The sequence below is a fragment of the Larimichthys crocea genome, chromosome XVIII (assembly GCF_000972845.2).
Source record: "Larimichthys crocea isolate SSNF chromosome XVIII, L_crocea_2.0, whole genome shotgun sequence".
Classification (NCBI taxonomy): domain Eukaryota; kingdom Metazoa; phylum Chordata; class Actinopteri; family Sciaenidae; genus Larimichthys; species Larimichthys crocea.
Genome location: NC_040028.1, coordinates 11,446,149 through 11,466,553, shown reverse-complemented (window position 1 = coordinate 11,466,553; position 20,405 = coordinate 11,446,149). Strand labels below are relative to the sequence as shown.

At 38.8% G+C, this 20,405-nt stretch overlaps 3 protein-coding genes and 1 non-coding gene across 6 annotated transcripts; all 4 read left to right on the top strand.

Annotated features, from left to right (window-relative positions):
* The first annotated feature begins 8,034 nt into the window (after window positions 1-8,034).
* On the top strand, window positions 8,035-10,924 carry hce2l2 (high choriolytic enzyme 2-like 2). Of its 2 annotated transcripts, none has more exons than XM_027290792.1 (10): window positions 8,035-8,146; window positions 8,896-9,058; window positions 9,140-9,182; window positions 9,271-9,333; window positions 9,456-9,611; window positions 9,724-9,841; window positions 9,979-10,157; window positions 10,346-10,427; window positions 10,521-10,645; window positions 10,755-10,924. In XM_027290792.1, the coding sequence occupies exons 2-10, from the start codon at window positions 8,999-9,001 to the stop codon at window positions 10,772-10,774; spliced, it is 846 nt and encodes a 281-aa protein (XP_027146593.1). In that variant the 5' UTR covers window positions 8,035-8,146; window positions 8,896-8,998; the 3' UTR covers window positions 10,775-10,924. The 2 variants fall into 2 exon arrangements, with proteins under 2 accessions (XP_027146593.1, XP_010729224.1); XM_010730922.3 differs by having other exon boundaries at window positions 8,086-8,146; window positions 8,918-9,058.
* On the top strand, window positions 8,437-8,509 carry trnak-uuu (transfer RNA lysine (anticodon UUU)). Its single transcript has one exon. It is a non-coding gene; the product is annotated as a tRNA-Lys (tRNA).
* Window positions 10,925-11,859: 935 nt separating the features above from the next.
* Window positions 11,860-13,964, top strand: hce2l1 (high choriolytic enzyme 2-like 1). Its single transcript, XM_010730963.3, has 9 exons — window positions 11,860-11,931; window positions 12,033-12,084; window positions 12,188-12,247; window positions 12,339-12,491; window positions 12,591-12,708; window positions 12,806-12,984; window positions 13,067-13,148; window positions 13,240-13,364; window positions 13,455-13,964. Exons 1-9 carry the CDS (start codon window positions 11,860-11,862, stop codon window positions 13,466-13,468), a joined length of 855 nt encoding a protein of 284 aa, XP_010729265.1. The 3' UTR covers window positions 13,469-13,964.
* A 2,141-nt stretch (window positions 13,965-16,105) lies between these two features.
* Window positions 16,106-20,310, top strand: tra2b (transformer 2 beta homolog). 2 transcript variants are annotated; one of them, XM_027290733.1, is made up of 8 exons: window positions 16,106-16,285; window positions 18,451-18,596; window positions 18,691-18,853; window positions 19,025-19,213; window positions 19,304-19,419; window positions 19,716-19,838; window positions 19,963-20,030; window positions 20,120-20,310. In XM_027290733.1, exons 1-8 carry the CDS (start codon window positions 16,253-16,255, stop codon window positions 20,128-20,130), a joined length of 849 nt encoding a protein of 282 aa, XP_027146534.1. In that variant the 5' UTR covers window positions 16,106-16,252; the 3' UTR covers window positions 20,131-20,310. The 2 variants fall into 2 exon arrangements, with proteins under 2 accessions (XP_027146534.1, XP_027146533.1); XM_027290732.1 differs by having other exon boundaries at window positions 16,107-16,285; window positions 19,960-20,030.
* Window positions 20,311-20,405: the final 95 nt, after the last annotated feature.

Sequence of the window (20,405 nt, the reverse complement as noted above, 5' to 3'; positions counted from 1 at the left end):
TTTCCAAGGGCTAAGAAAAGCAATCGTGGACTGTGGATGATTGGATGAAGTCATATTCAGTGATGAATCGCGAATCTGCATTGGGCAAGGTGATGATGCTGAACTTTTGTTTGGTGCTGTTCCATGAGATTCATGAAGACGACTGCCTGAAGAAAACATGCACAATTTCCACAGTCATTGATGATATGGACTATGCATGTCGTAGGTAAAGACTGGGGAGATGGCTGTCATTACATCTTCAATAAATGCACAAGTTTACGTTGACCTTTGGACACTTTTCTGGTCCCATCAATTGAAAGGATGTTTGGGGATGATGAATCTTTTTCAAGATGTGAAAACATTCCTTGAAGAAAGACACATAAGGTCAATGTCATGGCCTGCAAATAGTCCAGATCTCAATCCAATTGAAAATCTGTGGTGGAAGTTGAAGAAAATGGTCCGTGACAAGGCTCCAACCTGCAAAGCTGTTTGGCAACAGCAATCAGAGAAAGTTGGAGCCAGATTGATGAAGAGTGCTGTTTGTCACTCATTAAGTCCATGCCTCAGAGACTGCAAGCTGTTATAAAGCAGAGGTGGTGCAACAAATACGAGTGGTGTGTTGAAGTGATTTCTGTTTGTTTTGTTTTTCATGATTCCATTATTTTTTCATGGAAATTGAGTGATTCCATATTTTTTACCCTCTGCTTGTCTAAAAAAGTAACTGTTACTGACTACCAACAACATTTTTTGATTTCTTTAAGTGTTTCTTAAAGCCAGAAAGTTGCCATTTGAAATGTCTGTCATGTCTGTGATCTGCTTTTTTTCCCCTAAAAATTAAACACTGAATGAACATCTTCCAAGACTGGTCATTCCATAATTTGTGTACAAGCCTGTATGTTATATTTAATCAACCTTCCAGATAAAGAAAAAAAAAAAACTAATTTAACTAGAAAAATCAGTAGATGACAGCACTGTAATAGTAAACAGGGTCTGAGAATGCTGTTAGAGCTGGTGCAATGCTCACGGTGTCCATTGGTTGCCCTTTTCCCATTTCCAGGTTTGATTTACTGGTAAATAAGTGGAAAACTTGTTGCTTGCCTCCTGATGTAGGTCTTCTGTTATAAGTCTGTATTCATGAGGGTGATTACTAAAGCTAAATAAAAAATAAAAAATGTTGCAAAATGTTACTACTACTGTGTATGTGAGTTGTTGGATTGGTTGATTGACAGCCACTATGGAAAATGTGTGTAATCGCTGTACTTGTAAATAAGCTAGTACTTCAGGTCCCCTATCAGGCATGTCTAGGAGCCTTTCTGAGTTTAGTGCTCTGAGACAAGATCAAATGAAAAACACTTTTTTGGGTTCAACAAATTAACCAATTAATTATTCTAACAAATACAATTTGGAATAAAAACAAATGTGGCTGTAATTTACAGTTGATTCACTGGTTTGCTCTGCTTTCTCTTTGATTTGCTGGTTGGTGCAGGGATCAAAGATTGTGCTGTGGCAAAGTAAGATAGAGGATTATAAACTATTGTGATTCAAATATAAATTGTATTTGTAGACACCTCCTGTGGTTCCCTTACCTGCCATATCACGAGTCTTGGCCCTCTGCAGACAATTGTTTCACCTCCAGAATTTTAGCAGTGAGGCTTCTCACCTGCTTTGGGACACACTCACTTCTTTGTGCAACTTGTTGTGTTGACTTCTGAAGATAATAAACATACAGTGAAATCAGAGCTTTGATTCAGGTCATTATGTCTCTCTGTGCTCATTCACACACACACACACACACACATTACCTGTCCTCAGGGTCTTGACTGTTCAGTTGTTCAGAAAGGTGCCTTTCCTCTTGCAGCAGATGACCCCTTCTTGAACATATCAACAACTCCACTTTTTCCCATCATCAGATCCACTCTCCGCTCAGTTTCTCTGGTACTAGAAGTAAGAACAGATCTTAAGACAAATGTGAACTGATAAAGACTGACACTGAAAGCAGCTCAGGTTAAACATGTAAAAAGGTGGTTGGGAGTCCCATTTCTTTGAAGGGTGAAACATTGCACCTTTCAAATTAAAAGTCAAAACGTTTGCTCTGAAAAGGTGTATCCGACGGGTGGCTTTGTCTCTAGGTTTGGTGTGAAAGATGAGCTGGTGACTCACTTAAATTACACTCGATCAACCCATAAAGTTTGAAGTTTTACAACCTCCCCTTGTTGATAGCTGTTAGTGGTTTTTTATTTAAGTGTTGTCATACAAAGAGTTTCTCTGGCACAGATGTGAAGGATAAAAAAACACACCAACCGAGCCACTTCATTGGGTACACTTGTACAAACCAATGTGATCCAATACAACAGCTTTGCCATAAATTGCACATTTACAAAGCTACTTTCCTACGCGTCTTGCGTTATATTGACGGATGTTTCTAATATTAGGCCACCCTATTTACATACCTGATATTAGAAACCACTCCTGTACAACAACAGCACCCACTAAAACCTCAATAATAAATAGGTAGATATTACCTCTCTGACAGTGTCCATTATCCATATGCAGCACATGTACATACTGTACTTTATTTAGCCCTTTGTATTTTATGTTTTAATGTGTTTGCATTCATAGTAGTCTTGTCTGCCCTGTTTTTTGTTTCATGTAGCACCTATGTCCTTTGGCGAAACAGTGTCTCTTTCACTGCACGGTTGAAATGACATAAAACCCACTTGACTTGAAAAACTGAAACATTACTAGCTTCATAAAAGTTAATTTAATGGAGCGAGCTACATTGGTTTTTACCAAGTGTGTCATTGTATAGTGATGCCGTTTCATGGTGTGTCCATTTAGACTCATGATATTTGTTTTTTAAGGTCTGTTGACTGATTTAGGGGCCAGGTAGCACAAATCCGTGTTTTTTAACCTAGTGAGCATATTTCACTCAGCTCAAGTTAATCAGGCAACATGTTGTGGGTACCACTGCTGATCTCCTCCTCTGCACCAGGCTTTCCTGCAGGACCTCCTCCAGTTTCTGAGCGCTGTCTCGGATACATGCTGCAGCGCTGTGATCTGCTCCTGCACATTTTAAACGAGAGAGGAATTAAAAACGCTAATTAAAGTCATCCTAACTTCTCACAAAGCGTCACAATGTTGCTGGTGAGCCTCCAATACTTTACTAACACACTTATCTGTAGCCACCGACAAGAAACTTTGCACTTCAGCCGCTAACACCGGTAACAGACAGCTAAACGGTACAAGCTCGACCTACCGTAGAGTTTTCGTGTTGTGTTAGAAACGTGTGACCATAAATTACCGTCATGATATGTTGTTTTATTTAATTTTCTTTCAGGGTTTGTAGACCCGGCTTAAGTAAGTCTCGAACTCGTGTCCCGTTGTTCTCTACGTTACTTTACTTATAAGGACTACTTCCGGTGTACGTAGCAGAGCCCGGATAGCTCAGTCGGTTAGGCATCGACTTTTAATCTAGGGGTCCAGGTTCAAGTCCCTGTTCGGGCGGGTATTTTTTTTCCCTCTCCACAACATATGAAGATGACCATATGACAATATGTTATTACTCGTGGGTTTTGCATAGTTACTTATATCTGAAAATTAGCAGTGCAACATAGCACGTCAACTGTTGGATATCTTTGCTTCAGTAGAAGAAAACAGCACTCCCGGTCAATGTACGAGACATCTAAAGCCTAAAATTGCCCCAAACCTTTGCCAAACATTAAACCATTTCATTTAAAGCTAGTCATTGAAGTGGAGCTGTTATTACACATAGTGAGACCTCACATTATCCTGCTGTTGGAGTTGTTGTTTATGAAGAATCAAACTAATTTGGGGATTAAACTCGTCATAAACAAATAACACTAACCCTGTCATTTACCTGAGATAATCATGGGTATTATCTCAGGACAGTGATTGGGGACACCTATAAAGCCTGGTGTTAGTTCAGGTAAAATGGCAACACTGAAGACATACCTGACTGGCAAAGATGGAGCGGATTATCCTCTTGTGCGTGGTTTCCACCTGTCTCTCTGCCATACATGCTCAGGTATATAGCATACGGTTGGGATTTTTACAATTGAACAGACTGCAACAGAACTGTCAACAACTTTGTTCTCTTTCTGCAGAAATTCGTTCAGCCCAAAGTGGGCCCGATTGGCTTAAAGGTAATACAGTTTTGATTTATGTTTGTCACTGAGTGCGACGGCAGTAAAAATGCAAACTGACTTTAAAAACTCTTCTTTTTTAAGAACGTGAAGAACACGGCGATGGACAGCAATGGACGACTCATTATTAAGCCAATGAGTTTCATGGTGAGTTGCACAACAATTTTCTTTATTATTTGTATTTTAACAACATACTGTAACAACTGAGCTCCTGTTTCTAGAATGATGATTGAATTTTCACCTGATTCTGTCACAGCTTCCCGAATCATAGACGGCACTACCAGTCTCAGAGGGGGGGACATTGCTGTTACTGCTGGAAGCGCTCCAAAGTTGCTTCGCTCGTAGCTGCCTCTTGGTTAAGTCAGTGGATGGACATGTCTATGTCGCAATAGAGCTCTCACCTGACTACTGTACGTTGTTTAATTCTCTAGGGTTCTTTAAGTGATTCTCCAACATTGCATTTGATGATATTTAAATGTTCTGTTCTGTGTCTACTCTGTTTAAACATTTAAATGAGCAGCGAAATGGAGACAAACTGATAAAGAAAGGGATGGAAAACATAGAGAAAGGTACTGTGTGCGGGTTGCCTCGGACTCATCAGCAGGACTACATGACATCAGCCAAAGTCTGGGTGGAGCCTTTACTTGGAAGTCTGACTTTTTTTCTGCCTGGAAGAGTTTTGAAATGCAGAGTTGAGTGGCAGCAGTTTTATTTAAATGTATAAACCTTCCTTCAATTATCAATTATTATTGTTGGTTGTTCAGTCAGCTGTGTCTAAAATCTGGACCGAGGTTGTAAAGACAGAAAACTTAAGGCAGTATGTCTTAAAAACATAAAATGCACAGCAAAACAAATGAGGAACAAATGGGAGGAAACTGGAGTCATCGTCTGTGACCGAACTGTCAGAAATCGCCTAAAAGAAATGGGATTTACATACAGAAAAGCTAAACGAAAGCCTTATCATTAACACCTAAACAGTAAAAAAAACAAGGAAAACATGCAAATTTCCACAGTCATTGATGATATGGGACTATGCATGTCAGGTAAAGGCACTGGGGAGATGTCTGTCATTACATCTTCAATAAATGCACAAGTTTACGTTGACATTTTGGACACTTTTCTGGTCCCATCAATTGAAAGGATGTTTGGGGATGATGAAATCATTTTTCAAGATGTGAAAACATTCCTTGAAGAAAGACACATAAGGTCAATGTCATGGCCTGCAAATAGTCCAGATCTCAATCCAATTGAAAATCTGTGGTGGAAGTTGAAGAAAATGGTCCGTGACAAGGCTCCAACCTGCAAAGCTGTTCTGGCAACAGCAATCAGAGAAAGTTGGAGCCAGATTGATGAAGAGTGCTGTTTGTCACTCATTAAGTCCATGCCTCAGAGACTGCAAGCTGTTATAAAAGCCAGAGGTGGTGCAACAAAATACGAGTGGTGTGTTGAAGTGATCTTCTGTTTGTTTTGTTTTTCATGATTCCATTATTTTTTCATGGAAATTGAGTGATTCCATATTTTTTACCCTCTGCTTGGTCTAAAAAAGTAACTGTTACTGACTACCACAACATTTTTTGATTTCTTTAAGTGTTTCTTAAAGCCAGAAAGTTGCCATTTGAAATGTCTGTCATGTCTGTGATCTGTTTTTTTTCCCCTACAAAATTAAACAACTGAATGAACATCTTCCAAGACTGGTCATTCCATAATTTGTGTACAAGCCTGTATGATTATATTTAATCAACCTATCCAGATAAAGAAAAAAACATAATTTAACTAGAAAAATCAGTAGATGACAGCACTGTAATAGTAAACAGGGTCTGAGAATGCTGTATAGAGCTGGTAGCAATGCTCACGGTGTCCATTGGTTGCCCTTTTCCCATTTCCAGGTTTGATTTACTGGTAAATAAGTGGAAAACTTGTTGCTTGCCTCCTGATGTAGGTCTTCTGTATTATAAGTCTGTATTCATGAGGGTGATTACTAAAGCTAAATAAAAAATAAAAAATGTTGCAAAATGTTACTACTACTGTAGTATGTGAGTTGTTGGATTGGTTGATTGACAGCCACTATGGAAAATGTGTGTAATCGCTGTACTTGTAAATAAGCTAAGTACTTCAGGTCCCATATCAGGGCATGTCTAGAGAGTGCTTCTGAGACAAGATCAAATGAAAAACACTTTATTGGGTTCAACAAATTAACACAATTAATTATTCATAACAAATACAATTTGGAATGAAAACAAATGTGGCTGTAATTTACAGTTGATTCACTTGGGTTTGCTCTGCTTTCTCTTTGATTTGCTGGTTGGTGCAGGGATCAAAGATTGTGCTGTTGGCAAAGTAAGATAGAGGATTATAAACTATTGTGATTCAAATATAAATGTAGTATTATGTAGACACCTCCTGTGGTTCCCTTACCTGCCATATCACGAGTCTTGGCCTCTGCCAGACATTGTTTCACCTCCAGAATTTTAGCAGTGAGGCTTCTCACCTGCTTTGTGACACACTCACTTCTTTGCTGCAACTTGTTGTGTTGACTTCTGAAAGATAATAAACATACAGTGAAATCAGCTTTGATTCAGGTCATTATGTCTCTCTGTGCTCATATCACACACACACACATTACCTGTCCTCAGGGTCTTGACTGTTCAGTTGTTCAGAAAGGTGCCTTTCCTCTTGCAGCAGATGACCCAGTTCTTGCAACATATCAACAACTCCACTTTTTCCCATCATCAGATCCACTCTCCGCTCAGTTTCTCTGGTACTAGAAGTAAGAACAGATCTCATAAGACAAATGTGAACTGAATAAAGACTGACACTGAAAACAGCTCAGGTTAAACATGTAAAAAGGTGGTTGGGAGTCCCATTTCTTTGAAGGGTGAAACATTGCACCTTTCAAATTAAAAGTCAAAACGTCTGCTCTGGAAAAGGTGTATCCGACGGGTGGCTGTGTCTCTAGGTTTGGTGTTGAAAGATGAGCTGGTGACTCACTTAAATTACACTCGATCAACACATAAAGTTTGAAGTTTTACAACCTCCCCTTGTTGATAGCTGTTAGTGGTTTTATCATTTAAGTGTTGTCATACAAAGAAGTTTCTCTGGCACAGATGTGAAGTTAAAAAATACAAACCAACCGAGCCACTTCATTGGGTACACTTGTACAAACCAATGTGATCCAATACAACAGCTCTGCCATAAATTGCACTTTTACAAAGCTACTTCCTACCGGTCTGCGTTATATTGACGGATGTTTCTAATATTAGGCCACCCTATTTACATACATGATATTAGAAACACACTCCTGTACAACAACAACAGCACCCACTAAAACCTCAATAATAAACATTAGGTAGAATTATTACCTCTCTGACAGTGTCCATATATCCATATGCAGCACATGCACATACTGTACTTTATTTAGCCCTTTGTATTTTATGTTTTAATGTGTTTGCAGTTCATAGTAGTCTTGTCTGCCCTGTTTTTTGTTTCATGTAGCACCATGGTCCTTTGGCGAAACAGTGTCTCATTTCACTGTACGGTTGAAATGACAGTAAAACCCACTTGACTTGAAAAATTGAAACATTACTAGCTTCATAAAAGTATAATTTAATGGCAGAGCTGCTGTGTTGGATCACATTGGTTTGTACCAAGTGTGTCATTGTATAGTGATGCCGTTTCAGGTGTGTCCATTTAGACTCATGATATTTTGTTTTTTAAGAGTCTGTTGACTGATTTAGGGAGCCAGATAGCACAAATCCGTGTTTTTAAACCTAGGTGAGCATTTTTCACTCAGCTCAAGTTAATCAGGCAACATGTTTGGGGTACCACTGCATGATCTCCTCCTCTGCACGCAGTCTTTCCTGCAGGACCTCCTCCAGTTTCTGAGCGCTGTCTCGGATAGCATGCTGCAGCGCTGTGATCTGCTCCTGCAAATTTGAACGAGAGAGGAATTAAAAACGCTAATTAAAGTCATCATAACTTCTCACAAAGCGTCGACAATGTTGCTGGTGAGCCTCCAATACTTTACTAACACACTTATCTGTAGCCACCGACAAGAAACTTTGCACATTCAGCCAGCTAACACAGGCAACAGACAGCTAAACGGTACAAGCTCGACCTACCGTAGAGTTTTCGTGTTGTGTTAGAAACGTGTGACCATAAATTACCGTCATGATATGTTGTTTTAATTTAATTTTCTTTCAGGGTTTGCAGACCCGCCTTAAGTAAGTCTCGAACTCGTGTCCCGTTGTTCTCGTTACGTTACTTTATAAGGACTACTTCCGGTGTACGTAGCAGAGCCCGGATAGCTCAGTCGGTAGAGCATCAGACTTTTAATCTGAGGGTCCAGGGTTCAAGTCCCTGTTCGGGCGGTAGTTTTTTTTCCCCTCTCCACAACATATTGAAGATGACAATATGACAATATGTTATTATCTCGTGGGTTTTGCATGAGTTACTTATCATCTGAAATTAGCAGTGCAACATAGCACGTCAACTGTTGGATAATCTTTGCTTCAGTAGAAAGAAAACAGCACTCCCGGTCAATGTACGAGACATCTAAAGCCTAAAATTGCCACAAACCTTTGCCAAACATTAAACCATTTCATTTAAAGCTAGTCATTGAAGTGGAGCTGTTATTACACATAGTGAGACCTCACATTATCCTGCTGTTGGAGTTGTTGTTTATGAAAGAATCAAACTAATTTGGGGATTAAACTCGCTCATAAACAAATAACACTAACCCTGTCATTTACCTGAGATAATCATGGGTATTATCTCAGGACAGTGATTGGGGACACCTATAAAGCCAAGTGTTAGTTCAGGTAAAATGGCAACACTGAAGACATACCTGACTGGCAAAGATGGAGCGGATTATCCTCTTGTGCGTGGTTTCCACCTGTCTCTCTGCCATACATGCTCAGGTAAATATGCATACGGTTGGGATTTTTACAAGTTTAACAGACTGCAACAGAACTGTCAACAACTTTTGTCTCTTTCTGCAGAAATTCTTGTTCAGCCCAAAATGGGGCCCGATTGGCTATAAAGGTAAATACAGTTTGGATTAATGTTTGTCACTGTGAGTGCGACGGCAGTAAAAATGCAAACTGACTTTAAAAACTCTTCTTTTTTTAAGAACGTGAAGAACACGGCGATGGGACAGCAATGGACGACATCATTAAAGCCAATGAGTTTCATGGTGAGTTGCACACAATTTTCTTATTATTATTTTGTATTTTACACAACATACTGTAACAGCTGAGCTCCTAGAAACTGAGTTTCTAGAATGATGATTGAATTTTCACCTGATTTCTGTCACAGCTTCCCGAATCATAGACGGCACTACCAGTCTCAGAGAGGGGGACATTGCTGTTACTGCTGGAAGGCGCTCCAAAGTCTGCTTCGCTCGTAGCTGCCTCTGGTCTAAGTCAGTGGATGGACATGTCTATGTCGCATATAGACTCTCACCTGACTACTGTACGTTGTTTAAATTCTCTAAGGGTTCTTTAAGTGATTGTCCAACATTGCATTTGATGATATTTAAACGTTCTGTTCTGTGTCTACTCTGTTTAAACATTTAACTGAGCAGCTGAAATGGAGACAAAGCTGATAAAGAAAGGGATGGAAAACATAGAGAAAGGTACCTGTGTGCGGTTTGTCCCTCGGACTCATCAGCAGGACTACATCGACATCCAGCCAAAGTCTGGGTGAGAGCCTTTACTTGGAAAGTCTGACTTTTTTTCTGCCTGGAAGAGTTTTGAAATGCAGAGTTGAGTGGCAGCAGTTTTATTTAAAAACACAAGTCCAAATTAAATTTATAAACCTTCAATTATCAATAATCCAGGTGTTGGTCCTACCTTGGTGCACGTGGTGGAAGACAGACCGTGTCTCTCCAGAGTCCTGACTGCCTCCGGGTTGGAGTGATTTCCCACGAGTTCATGCACGCCCTGGGCTTTGTTCACGAGCAGTCGCGCTTTGACCGGGACAACTATGTCACCGTCATGTGGCCAAACATTTGGAGGGGTAATTTCAAAGGGGCGGGAAGGGGGGTGGCATTAAGGAATGAGATCTCAACAAATGGTAAATTAAATAAATATAATTAACTTTATTTATATATAAAATATGTAAAATGCTTTGCATTGTACACACAAACAGCAGAAATGAAAAAAATCACAAATTGTAACTATAAAGTATTTTCTAATTTCCAACAGATCGGTTGAGGAACTTTGAGAAATTCAAGACAGACAATCTGAACCTGCCATATGACTACGGCTCAATCATGCACTTTGGGATGTAAGTATCGTTTTGATGTAGATTGATCACTATATGAAAATGTGGTTTGTGCATTATAATGTAGCATATAACTGGCAACCTATTTGTGTCTAGGTACGCCTACTCTCAGGATGGAGAGCCAACCATTGTTCCTAAGAACATCAAGAACATAAAGCTGGGCCAGACATCATCTCTCAGCCACATTGACAAGCTGAAGATCAACAAGCTTTATCAGTGTGGTTGGTACAAAACATCATTTACTAACCTATCAGAGCTAGTAACTGCATTGCAGATCAACAGACATGTCACACATTGTATAATGTTTGATTCCTCTCTGTCTCTCTGCAGGTGACGCGGATGATTACTAAGCAACAAACTGAACTGAGGTGAAACTGGAATGTACTGAAAGCCATATATAATAAAACTGATGTTTAATCATGGAAACAATTTCAATAAAGATTGATTCAAGCTTTCTGTCAGCATTTCCTCTGTGTGTTTAAACAAGCTCACGATGTCGGGAAGTCTGAGAAAGTCAACTTTTGTTGTAGTAAAAAAGAGAGGAAAAAAAAACACGACATAAGTTGATTTGAAGTTCTTATCCATGCAGTATATGCAGCATTAACACTTTCATGAATCACAAAGAGATGCCTTTTATTTGAAGAAAATGTTCCCCTACTTAAATGCATGTGTTCATACATAATACTGCAGGAAATGTATGTTTTTGAATACTTGATTAAAAGACATGATAATAAACTAGATATATAAATTAAAACACTTACCTGGATAAACCAGTTTGTGGTGTGATGAGACTTGAATGTATCCATATTTAAAACCATGCCCCTTTAACTTCGGATATTCTTGCACTAACCACGAAGGCGAGATTTCATAAACTGCCAACACATGAGTTTCTTTCCTCAGTCGTTGCTCTTCAAATTGGCCCCTTGATAGAACTAGAAATAATATTTGTTTAGTATTTGCGAAGGATAAGGTTTTGTTTTTATATATTTACCTAGGAGACCAAATCATCGTTGTCAAGACAGTTATCAGCTGATAGTTTATCACAAAATCACTGGTTCGCTAGTACAGTCAGACACAAATTGCTGGTCTGTTGGACTGGGTGGATGGTTATTCTCCCGATAGCAACTGCTGAGTTATAGCACGTCCAACAGCAAAACACCTTTAAGCGTCTCATCTCTGAAAATGCTGAATCCAAACATGCGCTACAGTAAATACAGGGCACAAGTGAAGGTCAGCATCAGGACCTGTTACGGATCAGCAGTGGACTTGAGTAAATTACATACAGTGGATGATGAGGGGTCTTAATCATGCTTCATCATAGAACATGCGCCCAATCGCTACAGAGCAGTGGAGGAGAAGTGGGTATATAGATTCGGTGGAGGTGAGGAGTTGAAGACTGTGGAGTGAAACTGGTATACCACTCTGAAACACCACAATGCATTCTTCCATGATCCTTCTGGGTATCTTATTTGGCTTGCTGGCCCAGGCTTACACTCTACCTCTGAAGGTCAGTACCAAGGGAAACTATCTTTGAGCAAATGCTCCTTTTTTTTTGTTTACTCTTGCCATGCTGCAATGAAAAATGTATAATGCACCTTTGTATGACAGAATTCTACTGCAGTACATGAGGGAAAAGCCAGGTTGAAAAGGAGATACTCAGGTAGGTTACTTTTTTTTTATACAAACACTTCATCACGCATGTAGAAAATATTTTAATAATGATGGAGTACGACCATTAAATCTGTCTTTGTTTGGGTGTTCAGATGAAATTACAGACCGTGATGAAATGAACGCAATGGATCACATACTAGGAGTCAATCGCAGTAAGTAAGCTGTAAATTTGCTTAAATTGTACCGATTTAATTATATATTTATCACACTCTGACCTCAATTGAACGTATTTTTTCTCATCAGGGTTGCGAGTCCCCAGAGGAATGTTATTAAGAGAGGGAGATATTGCCAGCTCGTACATACGGAGCGCCATAACCTGCCCTGGCAACGCCTGTCTGTGGCCTAAATCGATTGATGGATTTGTTTATGTACCTTTCATAGTCTCTCCACTCTATGGTATGAATCCACAGATTGAAAGAGGTGCTGCTAAGAAACGTGGAGTCTAAATCTTTTGTTTAAATTCATAATTTTTATGTTGTTGTTTTTTTACGATAGATGACATGGACAGAATCACCATAGAAAATGGGATGCAAGACATTTCCTCTGGGACGTGTATTAAATTTGTTCCACGCACTCATGAAGCCAACTTCCTCGATATTCAGCCTAGATATGGGTGAGTATGACTTCTACATGAGGCTTTTTTTTTTTTTTTACATTTCTTGAAACTGTCTGTGATGGTGATGCATGTCATTTCTATGCTGCGCCTGAAGCTGCTGGTCATTTCTGGGTCAAACCGGAGGAAGCCAGACCCTGTCACTGCAGACTCCTGGGTGCATGTGGTCAGGAGTGGCTGCCCACGAGTTCATGCACGCGCTTGGCTTTGTACACGAGCAGTCTCGCTCAGACCGAGACCACTATGTCTCAATTGTGTGGAAAAACATCATACCAGGTTTGGATCACCTCCTCATATTATACTGCATTCAGAAAGCCTTTTCTTTACCTCACCTACGTTATCTTTTATGTTTTGACAGACCAAATGCACAACTTCAGGAAACAGGTGACAAACAATCTGAACAGTCCATATGATTACAGCTCTGTCATGCATTATGGAAGGTGAGCTGCTCTTTGAAGCAACATAATTATAGCTTTTGCATGTGTTGCTGTGGGTGCACAATACCATATACTTTATGTATCGTTCCTCCAGATATGCCTTCTCTGAAGACGGCGGACCAACAATAATCCCCAAACCAGATCCTTACATTCCCATTGGCCAGCGAGATGGACCCAGCATGCTAGATCTTCATAAAATAAATGTCCTGTATAACTGTGGTACGTGAATTTACACACATATTGACTGAAAGGAAATACTTCTTACATTCAAAATGATTGATTACATTCTCTCTCTGCTCTCCACTACAGGCGCCAACGAGTAACTGGATCCAGAGTGTTACATTTTGTCATATTCTGTTCAAATCTGCTCTCAGGTCATGTCAGATGTGGAACAAACAACTTTGGGTCTTAAATAGATTAAACAGGAAACATTACTTCATAGCAGTTTCGTTTTTCTCTGGTAGTATTTTGAATTTATACATTCTAGTCTGTTTATTTTTTCAGATTGTGTTCAGTCACTTTTGGGTGCAGTCTACTAATCTGCCATAGGGTGCAAATAAAGGGGCAAGTAAGAATTCAAATTTTCTGTGAAGGTTCTCTCAGTCTAAGAATTAAAAACAGCATTTCTCTAATATAACTAAAATCAGCACTGTGATAAGTTTTTACATGCCTGCTGCTGCCAGGCAGATCACTGCATCCACTGTCTGAATCGCTTTCTTCCATTTGTCTGCCTCCTTCTCAGCTTCTGCTCACTTTAAATAAAGAAAATGCAACAGTAAAAGTAACGGTCTAATTGTGTGTTTGTCACATCTCTGTCTTGTAGAGGTATTGCATTGTGGTCTCATTCTGAAACTGCTTTCGGTTCAACTATCCTTTCTCTGGGTAGATGTGTGTGAAAATGACAGTTCCCTTTATGTGCATTCACCCACACGAAATGATTTGTTTTATCTGAGTCAGAATCACGTTTATTGGCCAGGTTTGTGTACACATACAAGGAATTTGACTCTGATTTCACTTTGCTCTCAATGTATTTGCACAAATATCAAGATAATAAGCTCAACATGTAAACAATTAACCACTATGTACAGATAGGAATATCATGTAACCGCTTGTCAGGATAAGAATAAGACAATTGTGCAACAGTGCAGAGTGCATAAATAAATAATAAATATGGTTTATGTTGCTTTATGTACATGAGGTAGGTGGATACAGTTTAAACAGCAGGTGTAGATTGTATATGAGTGACAATATTTACATGTGTAAAGAACAAAAAAATGAATTTAAACAGTAACAATAATTAAAATTAAAAACAAAAAAATAATAATAATAATAAATAAAATGTTTTCTTTTTACACAGCTTTCCACTGCACTAAAACCCGCAAAAGTGTCAAAAGTAGTGAATCAAATTGAACACAAAGTTTGGTTGCACCACTAGTCTAAGCTCTAAGAGGTGATATATTAGTACAATGTATGTCCTCTGTTTTCTTGTGATAATGAGTTAACTTCACTTGTTTTTTCGAGATCTCAAGTTATTTATGCCATTATCTTGAAATGATAAGTGCAATTATCCCGAGATAACAGGATAATTTTCTCGAGGTCTCAAGATAACGACATAATTAATACGTGAGGGAGAGACAACTGTCGTTATCTCGAGAAAACAAATAACATCAGATCTCGAGAAAACAATTTAAATTAACTTGTTATCACCTGAAAACAAAGGAAATAAAATATACGAATGTGTGACCCCTTAGGGCTCCCGTACTTTAAAGTGCCTTCCTACCCCCTGCCACCTTTCAATCCAGTGAATAGCATTTAGTTACATCTTACCTTCAGGTTTCTCTACTCTTCACTGCCTAATTAAAGCTTCAGTAGAAGGGGACAAAGAAGACAGGCCAAGAAACACAACAAACAGACAAAAACACAAAGTAGAAAGAAATAGGCTGGTGCTAATGGCAAACATCCAAGCTCTGACAATAGTGTGAAAAATCTTTCTGGAAATCTGAATCTGAATCTGAATCTGGAAAATCTATTTTCCAGAGCATGGTATAATTGGCTCCCAGGTGAGAACATGGAATAATGAAAGTGTGTCCAGTAGGAGGCATACATCTTTGAAGAAATAATTATTTGTTATCATTATGATCATTATTTCTAAGAATTTTATTTTTAAAAAATCCTGTAGATAGATAGATAGATAGATAGATAGATAGATAGATAGAAAAATAGATAGATAGATAGATAGATAGATAGATAGATTACTTTATTAATCCCTGAAAATTAGGGGGAATTAGGTCGTCATAGTAGTCCGGTATATTTGAATACAATCAAAATACAATAGAATACTGAATACTGAGGTAGAAAAAATAAAAAATAAAAACACAAAATGGGACAAGGACACTTAAAAAACACATAATTCAATTAAAAAGGTTAAACTTTCATAGATTATAGATTCAGGGTCCACAATTTAAACGATTTCAAGTATTTATTTGTTTAATTTTACATATTTTGGGTTTCCAGCTCAAAAAACCCATGAATTCTGCATTCTGCAGTCTTCCCCATATTGAACCAAACTGAGACGACAACTGAGATAGATAGATAGATAGATAGATAGATAGATAGATAGATAGATAGATAGATAGATAGATAGATAGAAATATAATAATTAATATAAAATATCAAAATAGCAATAGTAAATAAAAATATAATAGTAAATAAAATATAAATATATTGTACAAAGGTATATACAGCAAATTGGCAGTGTTGATTAAACATTTGCATAGAAGATAAATATATAACTGTTAAGTAGTTAACCCATGCTAAACATCTATACAAAGAAAAATAGAAAGTGACTGTAGAAAACTTGCTTTTACTTTGATGAAATTTTGATGAATTAAAGCTGAACTAGTTTGAGCTTCTTTAAACAAACTACATGTGTGTGTGTGTTGGTATGTTATGGAAGTGGAGTGGGGAGGGGGCAAACACACACACACACACACTTTAACATAGACCCATATGCTGTAGATTGTAGCCAGCTTGTTAGCAGCAGGGCACATAAATCGTGTCGTTTTTATTTAAAATAAATAAATCAAGTGTCAGTATATAAAATAAAAATGAGCGATAGCGGCAAAGGTTACGGCGAGCGGGTACGTATGATCTCTGTGAATGCTTTGATCGTAACGGTTTTTATCGAGCTAACGTACAAACGGTTTTAACGGCTCCAAGGCTGGTTAGCTGACGTTACCTAGCAACCTCAATTCTGTAGTTATGGTTTATTTTTTTATGAAACATAAAACATGTCGTTTAAATTCTGATTTGATTAAAAATGCCCCCAGAAAATTCACAATAAATCAATAATAGTGTCTGCTTGTTAGTCAGTTAGTTAGTTAGCTCGCTGGCTAAGGCTAGCGTCCAAATGCTAAATGCTTAGGCCGCAGGCCTTTATTTACCAGAAATGTCAACGTTAGCCAACCAGCCTGGACTTGTGTTTAAACTAAATAAAGATTTGAATGTTGCTCGTTTAACATTAAGTATTTAGATATACGTGTGCTAATGAATGGAGTCATGTTAAACACTTTAAATGTAACTGTGACGGTCCGTGAGCAGAAAAAGCTAAAGGAGAAGTCGTTTCTAGGTTAAATTTACCAGAAGAAATGAGCTTAAACGTTTTAATTTAGCAATAATTATCTGTATTTAGACGATTAGACAATGTCTCGGTTGACTAATGTGAATTTATGTTACGCTATCATCGCTCATTTTTTGGGGGGGGCGCGGTAACTTTTACATATAATGTTGTTAAACGTGATATGACTTTATTTAAAAATAAATAAATGACCTCAAGATCTGCTCTCAGTCGTTTGCATTAACTTGCACATTAGCCTCATTGGTGGTAACGCTATCACGCTGCTACTGTAGTAGCAGGTCGCCATGTTAACACAAAGCAGTGCACATTTTCTAAAACTCACTACAGTGTCACTCCTCATATGAGTTACACCCAGCATGCAAGGCACTCTAATGACCAGACCTTCATGACTTTTATATTTGTCTGTCTCATGTGTCTGTGATTTTATTTGGGGGGGGGAGTCTGTTTGTCACTAGGAGCATGATGGAGAAGGGAAAATGGCACCACCACCACCACAGTTTTTATGAATGATCACTGATAATAGGGGAAGTAAAAGGTCAGCAGGTTATTTGTGTTTCATACACATCATACTCATTAAACTCACTGTGTCTTTATCGGTGCTGATGATGATGCAAGTCAATGCAAATGAGCGGCGGCAGCATCTTGAGGTCATTCGGGCTGCGCTAAGTCCAGATTTATTCGATTTTAGTCTTGCAGACTTTATTCACGTTCAGTGGTTTTATGTACGCTTTCATGCCTTAGATGCCACTTTACAGAAAATCGAATGTTAGTTCTGTTATGCAGACAGCCAGAATGTAAAATGACATGAATATTTTCATGTTTACCTTTAAATTCAAAGTTATTACACCTTTTTATATGATTTGAAAGTGGCTATTAGGACATAACAGTGAATGTAGAACCACTGAAAGTGAATTATGTGTAGAGCTAACTACTCAAATATTTGTATTATGTGGTTGTAAACATTCCCATGCATGTCATAAGATCGTGATTTACACATAAAAAAGTTGAATGAGGGTGCCGTTTTTAATTGTAGTCATATATTCTTCATCCTTTTCTTTTTCATTAAGGTTAAGGTTGGACGAAGAAAATGCGGAAGAAGTCTCATGTCTGCTTTAATTTCAATAATATGAAGCTCAGATGTGTGAAGCTGAATTGTTGAATGCATGCTAAAACATGAGGAGGGAAGAAGTATGGGCAGTGTGTGAGATGGGGGAAGTAAGAAGAAGTAAGACAATTGAAGAAAGAAGAATAATGTGAAGTAATGAAGTTACTGAAATGAAGTTCAGGAAGTAATCTGGATAAGGTCACTGCGCTAAGTAATTTTCTGGTCTGTTTGTCAAATGCGTGCATGTTTTTGTTATTGAATACACTTTAGTTTAAATCATTACATTTTTACACAACTCACAAATTTCTGTTTTTCATCATGTTCTCAGTTAACTTGCATATTTTGATTAATGTAACCATATTGATGTCACATTATCCATGGCTACAAAATAGGCATTAACCTGCATACCTGATCCACAAACCTAAATTTTGTTACTTTCTGTATTTTTCACAGGATAATTTTAATTCTTTACTACATATAATTTATATAGGCACATTTCTCAGTGTTTGTTCTCTCGCCTGTGCTGATAAAATGTGTGTCGGGTGTGTGTGTGGTTCGTTCAGGAGTCTCGCTCTGCATCCAGGAGCGTGAGTCCGAGAGGCTCAGGGAAGTCTGCAAGCCGCTCACCGGCTCGCTCGCCTGCCCGTTCAAAAGAAGGCTCCCGCCACTCCCACTCTAAGTCCCGTTCTCGGTCCAGGTCTAAATCTGGGTGAGTCGCGGAGACATAAAACTACTCCGCTGCACTGCAGTAATTTCATGTGAATGACCAATGAGCCACTATGAATGTGTTTGTGTCCGCACAGGTCCCACTCCCACCGTGGATCACGCAGACACTATAGCAGATCTCGCTCCCGCTCAAGGTCCTATCGTCGGCGTTCTCACAGCAGGTCCTACAGCGGAGAACGCCGACGCAGAAGCCATAGCCGCTCACCCATGTCCAACCGCCGCAGGCACATCGGCAACCGCGTACGTGTTGAGTGGTCCTTGATGTTTGTCATATTTTGAAAGTCTGAGTTTAGGCTGTGTTCTTCCTGCATAATGTCTGAATATCTATCTTTATTTAGTAATAATCATGAGTATGAAGGACTCTTCCAACATTAAAGTATATAAAAACATAAGATTGTTTTAAAATTGCAGGCTAATCCAGATCCAAACTGTTGCCTGGGAGTGTTTGGCCTGAGCTTGTACACCACAGAGAGGGACCTAAGGGAAGTCTTCTCTAAATACGGCCCCCTGGCGGACGTCTCCATCGTGTATGACCAGCAGTCGAGGCGCTCCAGGGGCTTCGCTTTTGTTTACTTCGAAAACAAAGATGATGCAAAAGAGGTATACAGCTATGAGCGCCCCTGTCAGACCTGTTTCACAAGTGTTTTATTTCCATCTAAGGTGTTAATTTATGTGTTTGTTGACTGCCAGGCTAAAGAACGAGCCAACGGCATGGAGCTGGACGGGCGTAGGATCAGGGTGGACTTCTCCATCACAAAAAGACCTCACACTCCAACCCCTGGAATCTACATGGGCCGGCCCACATAGTAAGCCACCTGAAACACACTGAGTGTTTGTGTGGATTCATTGGCTAGGTAAAACAAAACACAATTACTCCATTTATTAGATATGATGTAAAAGTTGTTGAGTTTTCTAATGAAGAAAGATGAATGTTTAGTGCCCCATTGGAAGATCTGGTAAAGATGTTTTTGCCTATTAGGAGCTAATAATGCAATAATTTATGAAGCTCATCTACATATATATTTATAATAAAACATAACTGTGAATCTAATGAAGTAGGAAATCCAAACAAAATGTCATCTTTGTTTTGTCTTCTGTGCAGTGGTGGAGGTGGTCCAAGTGGTCCCCGGCGTTACTCGCGCGACTACGACCGCGGATATGACCGCGGATACGACAGAGGCGGTTATGATCGCTATGACGACAGGGACTACTACAGATCGTACAGGTGGCTATCTCAATCTGCTGGCAGTAATCCTGCAGATTATCATCGAGCAAGTGATTCTTAATTTCTTTTTTTTTCTTCTTTTTCTAAATAAAAATGTAAAAAACTGTACATTTTGTTTCAGAAGACGATCTCCTTCACCGTACTACAGAGGGGCTTACAGGTCTCGGTCCAGATCACGGTCTTATTCTCCACGTGAGTCTTTCTCATAAGTTTTTTTTTTTTTGAGGCATTCAACAGGTTGCAATATGTTTGGGTGTGTCTAATGACTCTTTGTTTCACAGGTCGCTATTGAACATTGCCGTCAAGGCCATCCTCTTCCCAAGCACAGACAGGAAATGTTACTGAGTGGTATGATTGATTTTCAGAATAGATCTTCTTTCTTCTGTTTGCTAATGTACATGAGCAGTAAATGTATACTGACTATCAGTGAAGCGGTGTCATCTGACATGACTGGAGCTGTCCCCATCATGTTTTTCATTTTAACATTTTAAATGTACAGGCAACATCTGCCCTAAATTATATATTGGATGTTTTGATTTTTTTTTGTATACAAATTGAGGGAAAATT

Coding starts and splice junctions, on each gene's coding strand:
- tra2b (XM_027290732.1), top strand. CDS start 16,253: ATGAGCGATAGCGGCAAAGGTTACGGCGAGCGG. Junction 18,597..18,690: donor CGGTCCAGGTCTAAATCTGG/GTGAGTCGCGGA, acceptor GTGTCCGCACAG/GTCCCACTCCCACCGTGGAT. Junction 19,420..19,715: donor TACATGGGCCGGCCCACATA/GTAAGCCACCTG, acceptor TCTTCTGTGCAG/TGGTGGAGGTGGTCCAAGTG.
- hce2l2 (XM_027290792.1), top strand. CDS start 8,999: ATGGAGCGGATTATCCTCTTGTGCGTGGTTTCCACCTGTCTCTCTGCC. Junction 10,428..10,520: donor TCAATCATGCACTTTGGGAT/GTAAGTATCGTT, acceptor ATTTGTGTCTAG/GTACGCCTACTCTCAGGATG. Junction 10,646..10,754: donor CAACAAGCTTTATCAGTGTG/GTTGGTACAAAA, acceptor GTCTCTCTGCAG/GTGACGCGGATGATTACTAA.
- hce2l1 (XM_010730963.3), top strand. CDS start 11,860: ATGCATTCTTCCATGATCCTTCTGGGTATCTTATTTGGCTTGCTGGCC. Junction 12,085..12,187: donor GTTGAAAAGGAGATACTCAG/GTAGGTTACTTT, acceptor TTGGGTGTTCAG/ATGAAATTACAGACCGTGAT. Junction 12,492..12,590: donor CATAGTCTCTCCACTCTATG/GTATGAATCCAC, acceptor TTTTTACGATAG/ATGACATGGACAGAATCACC.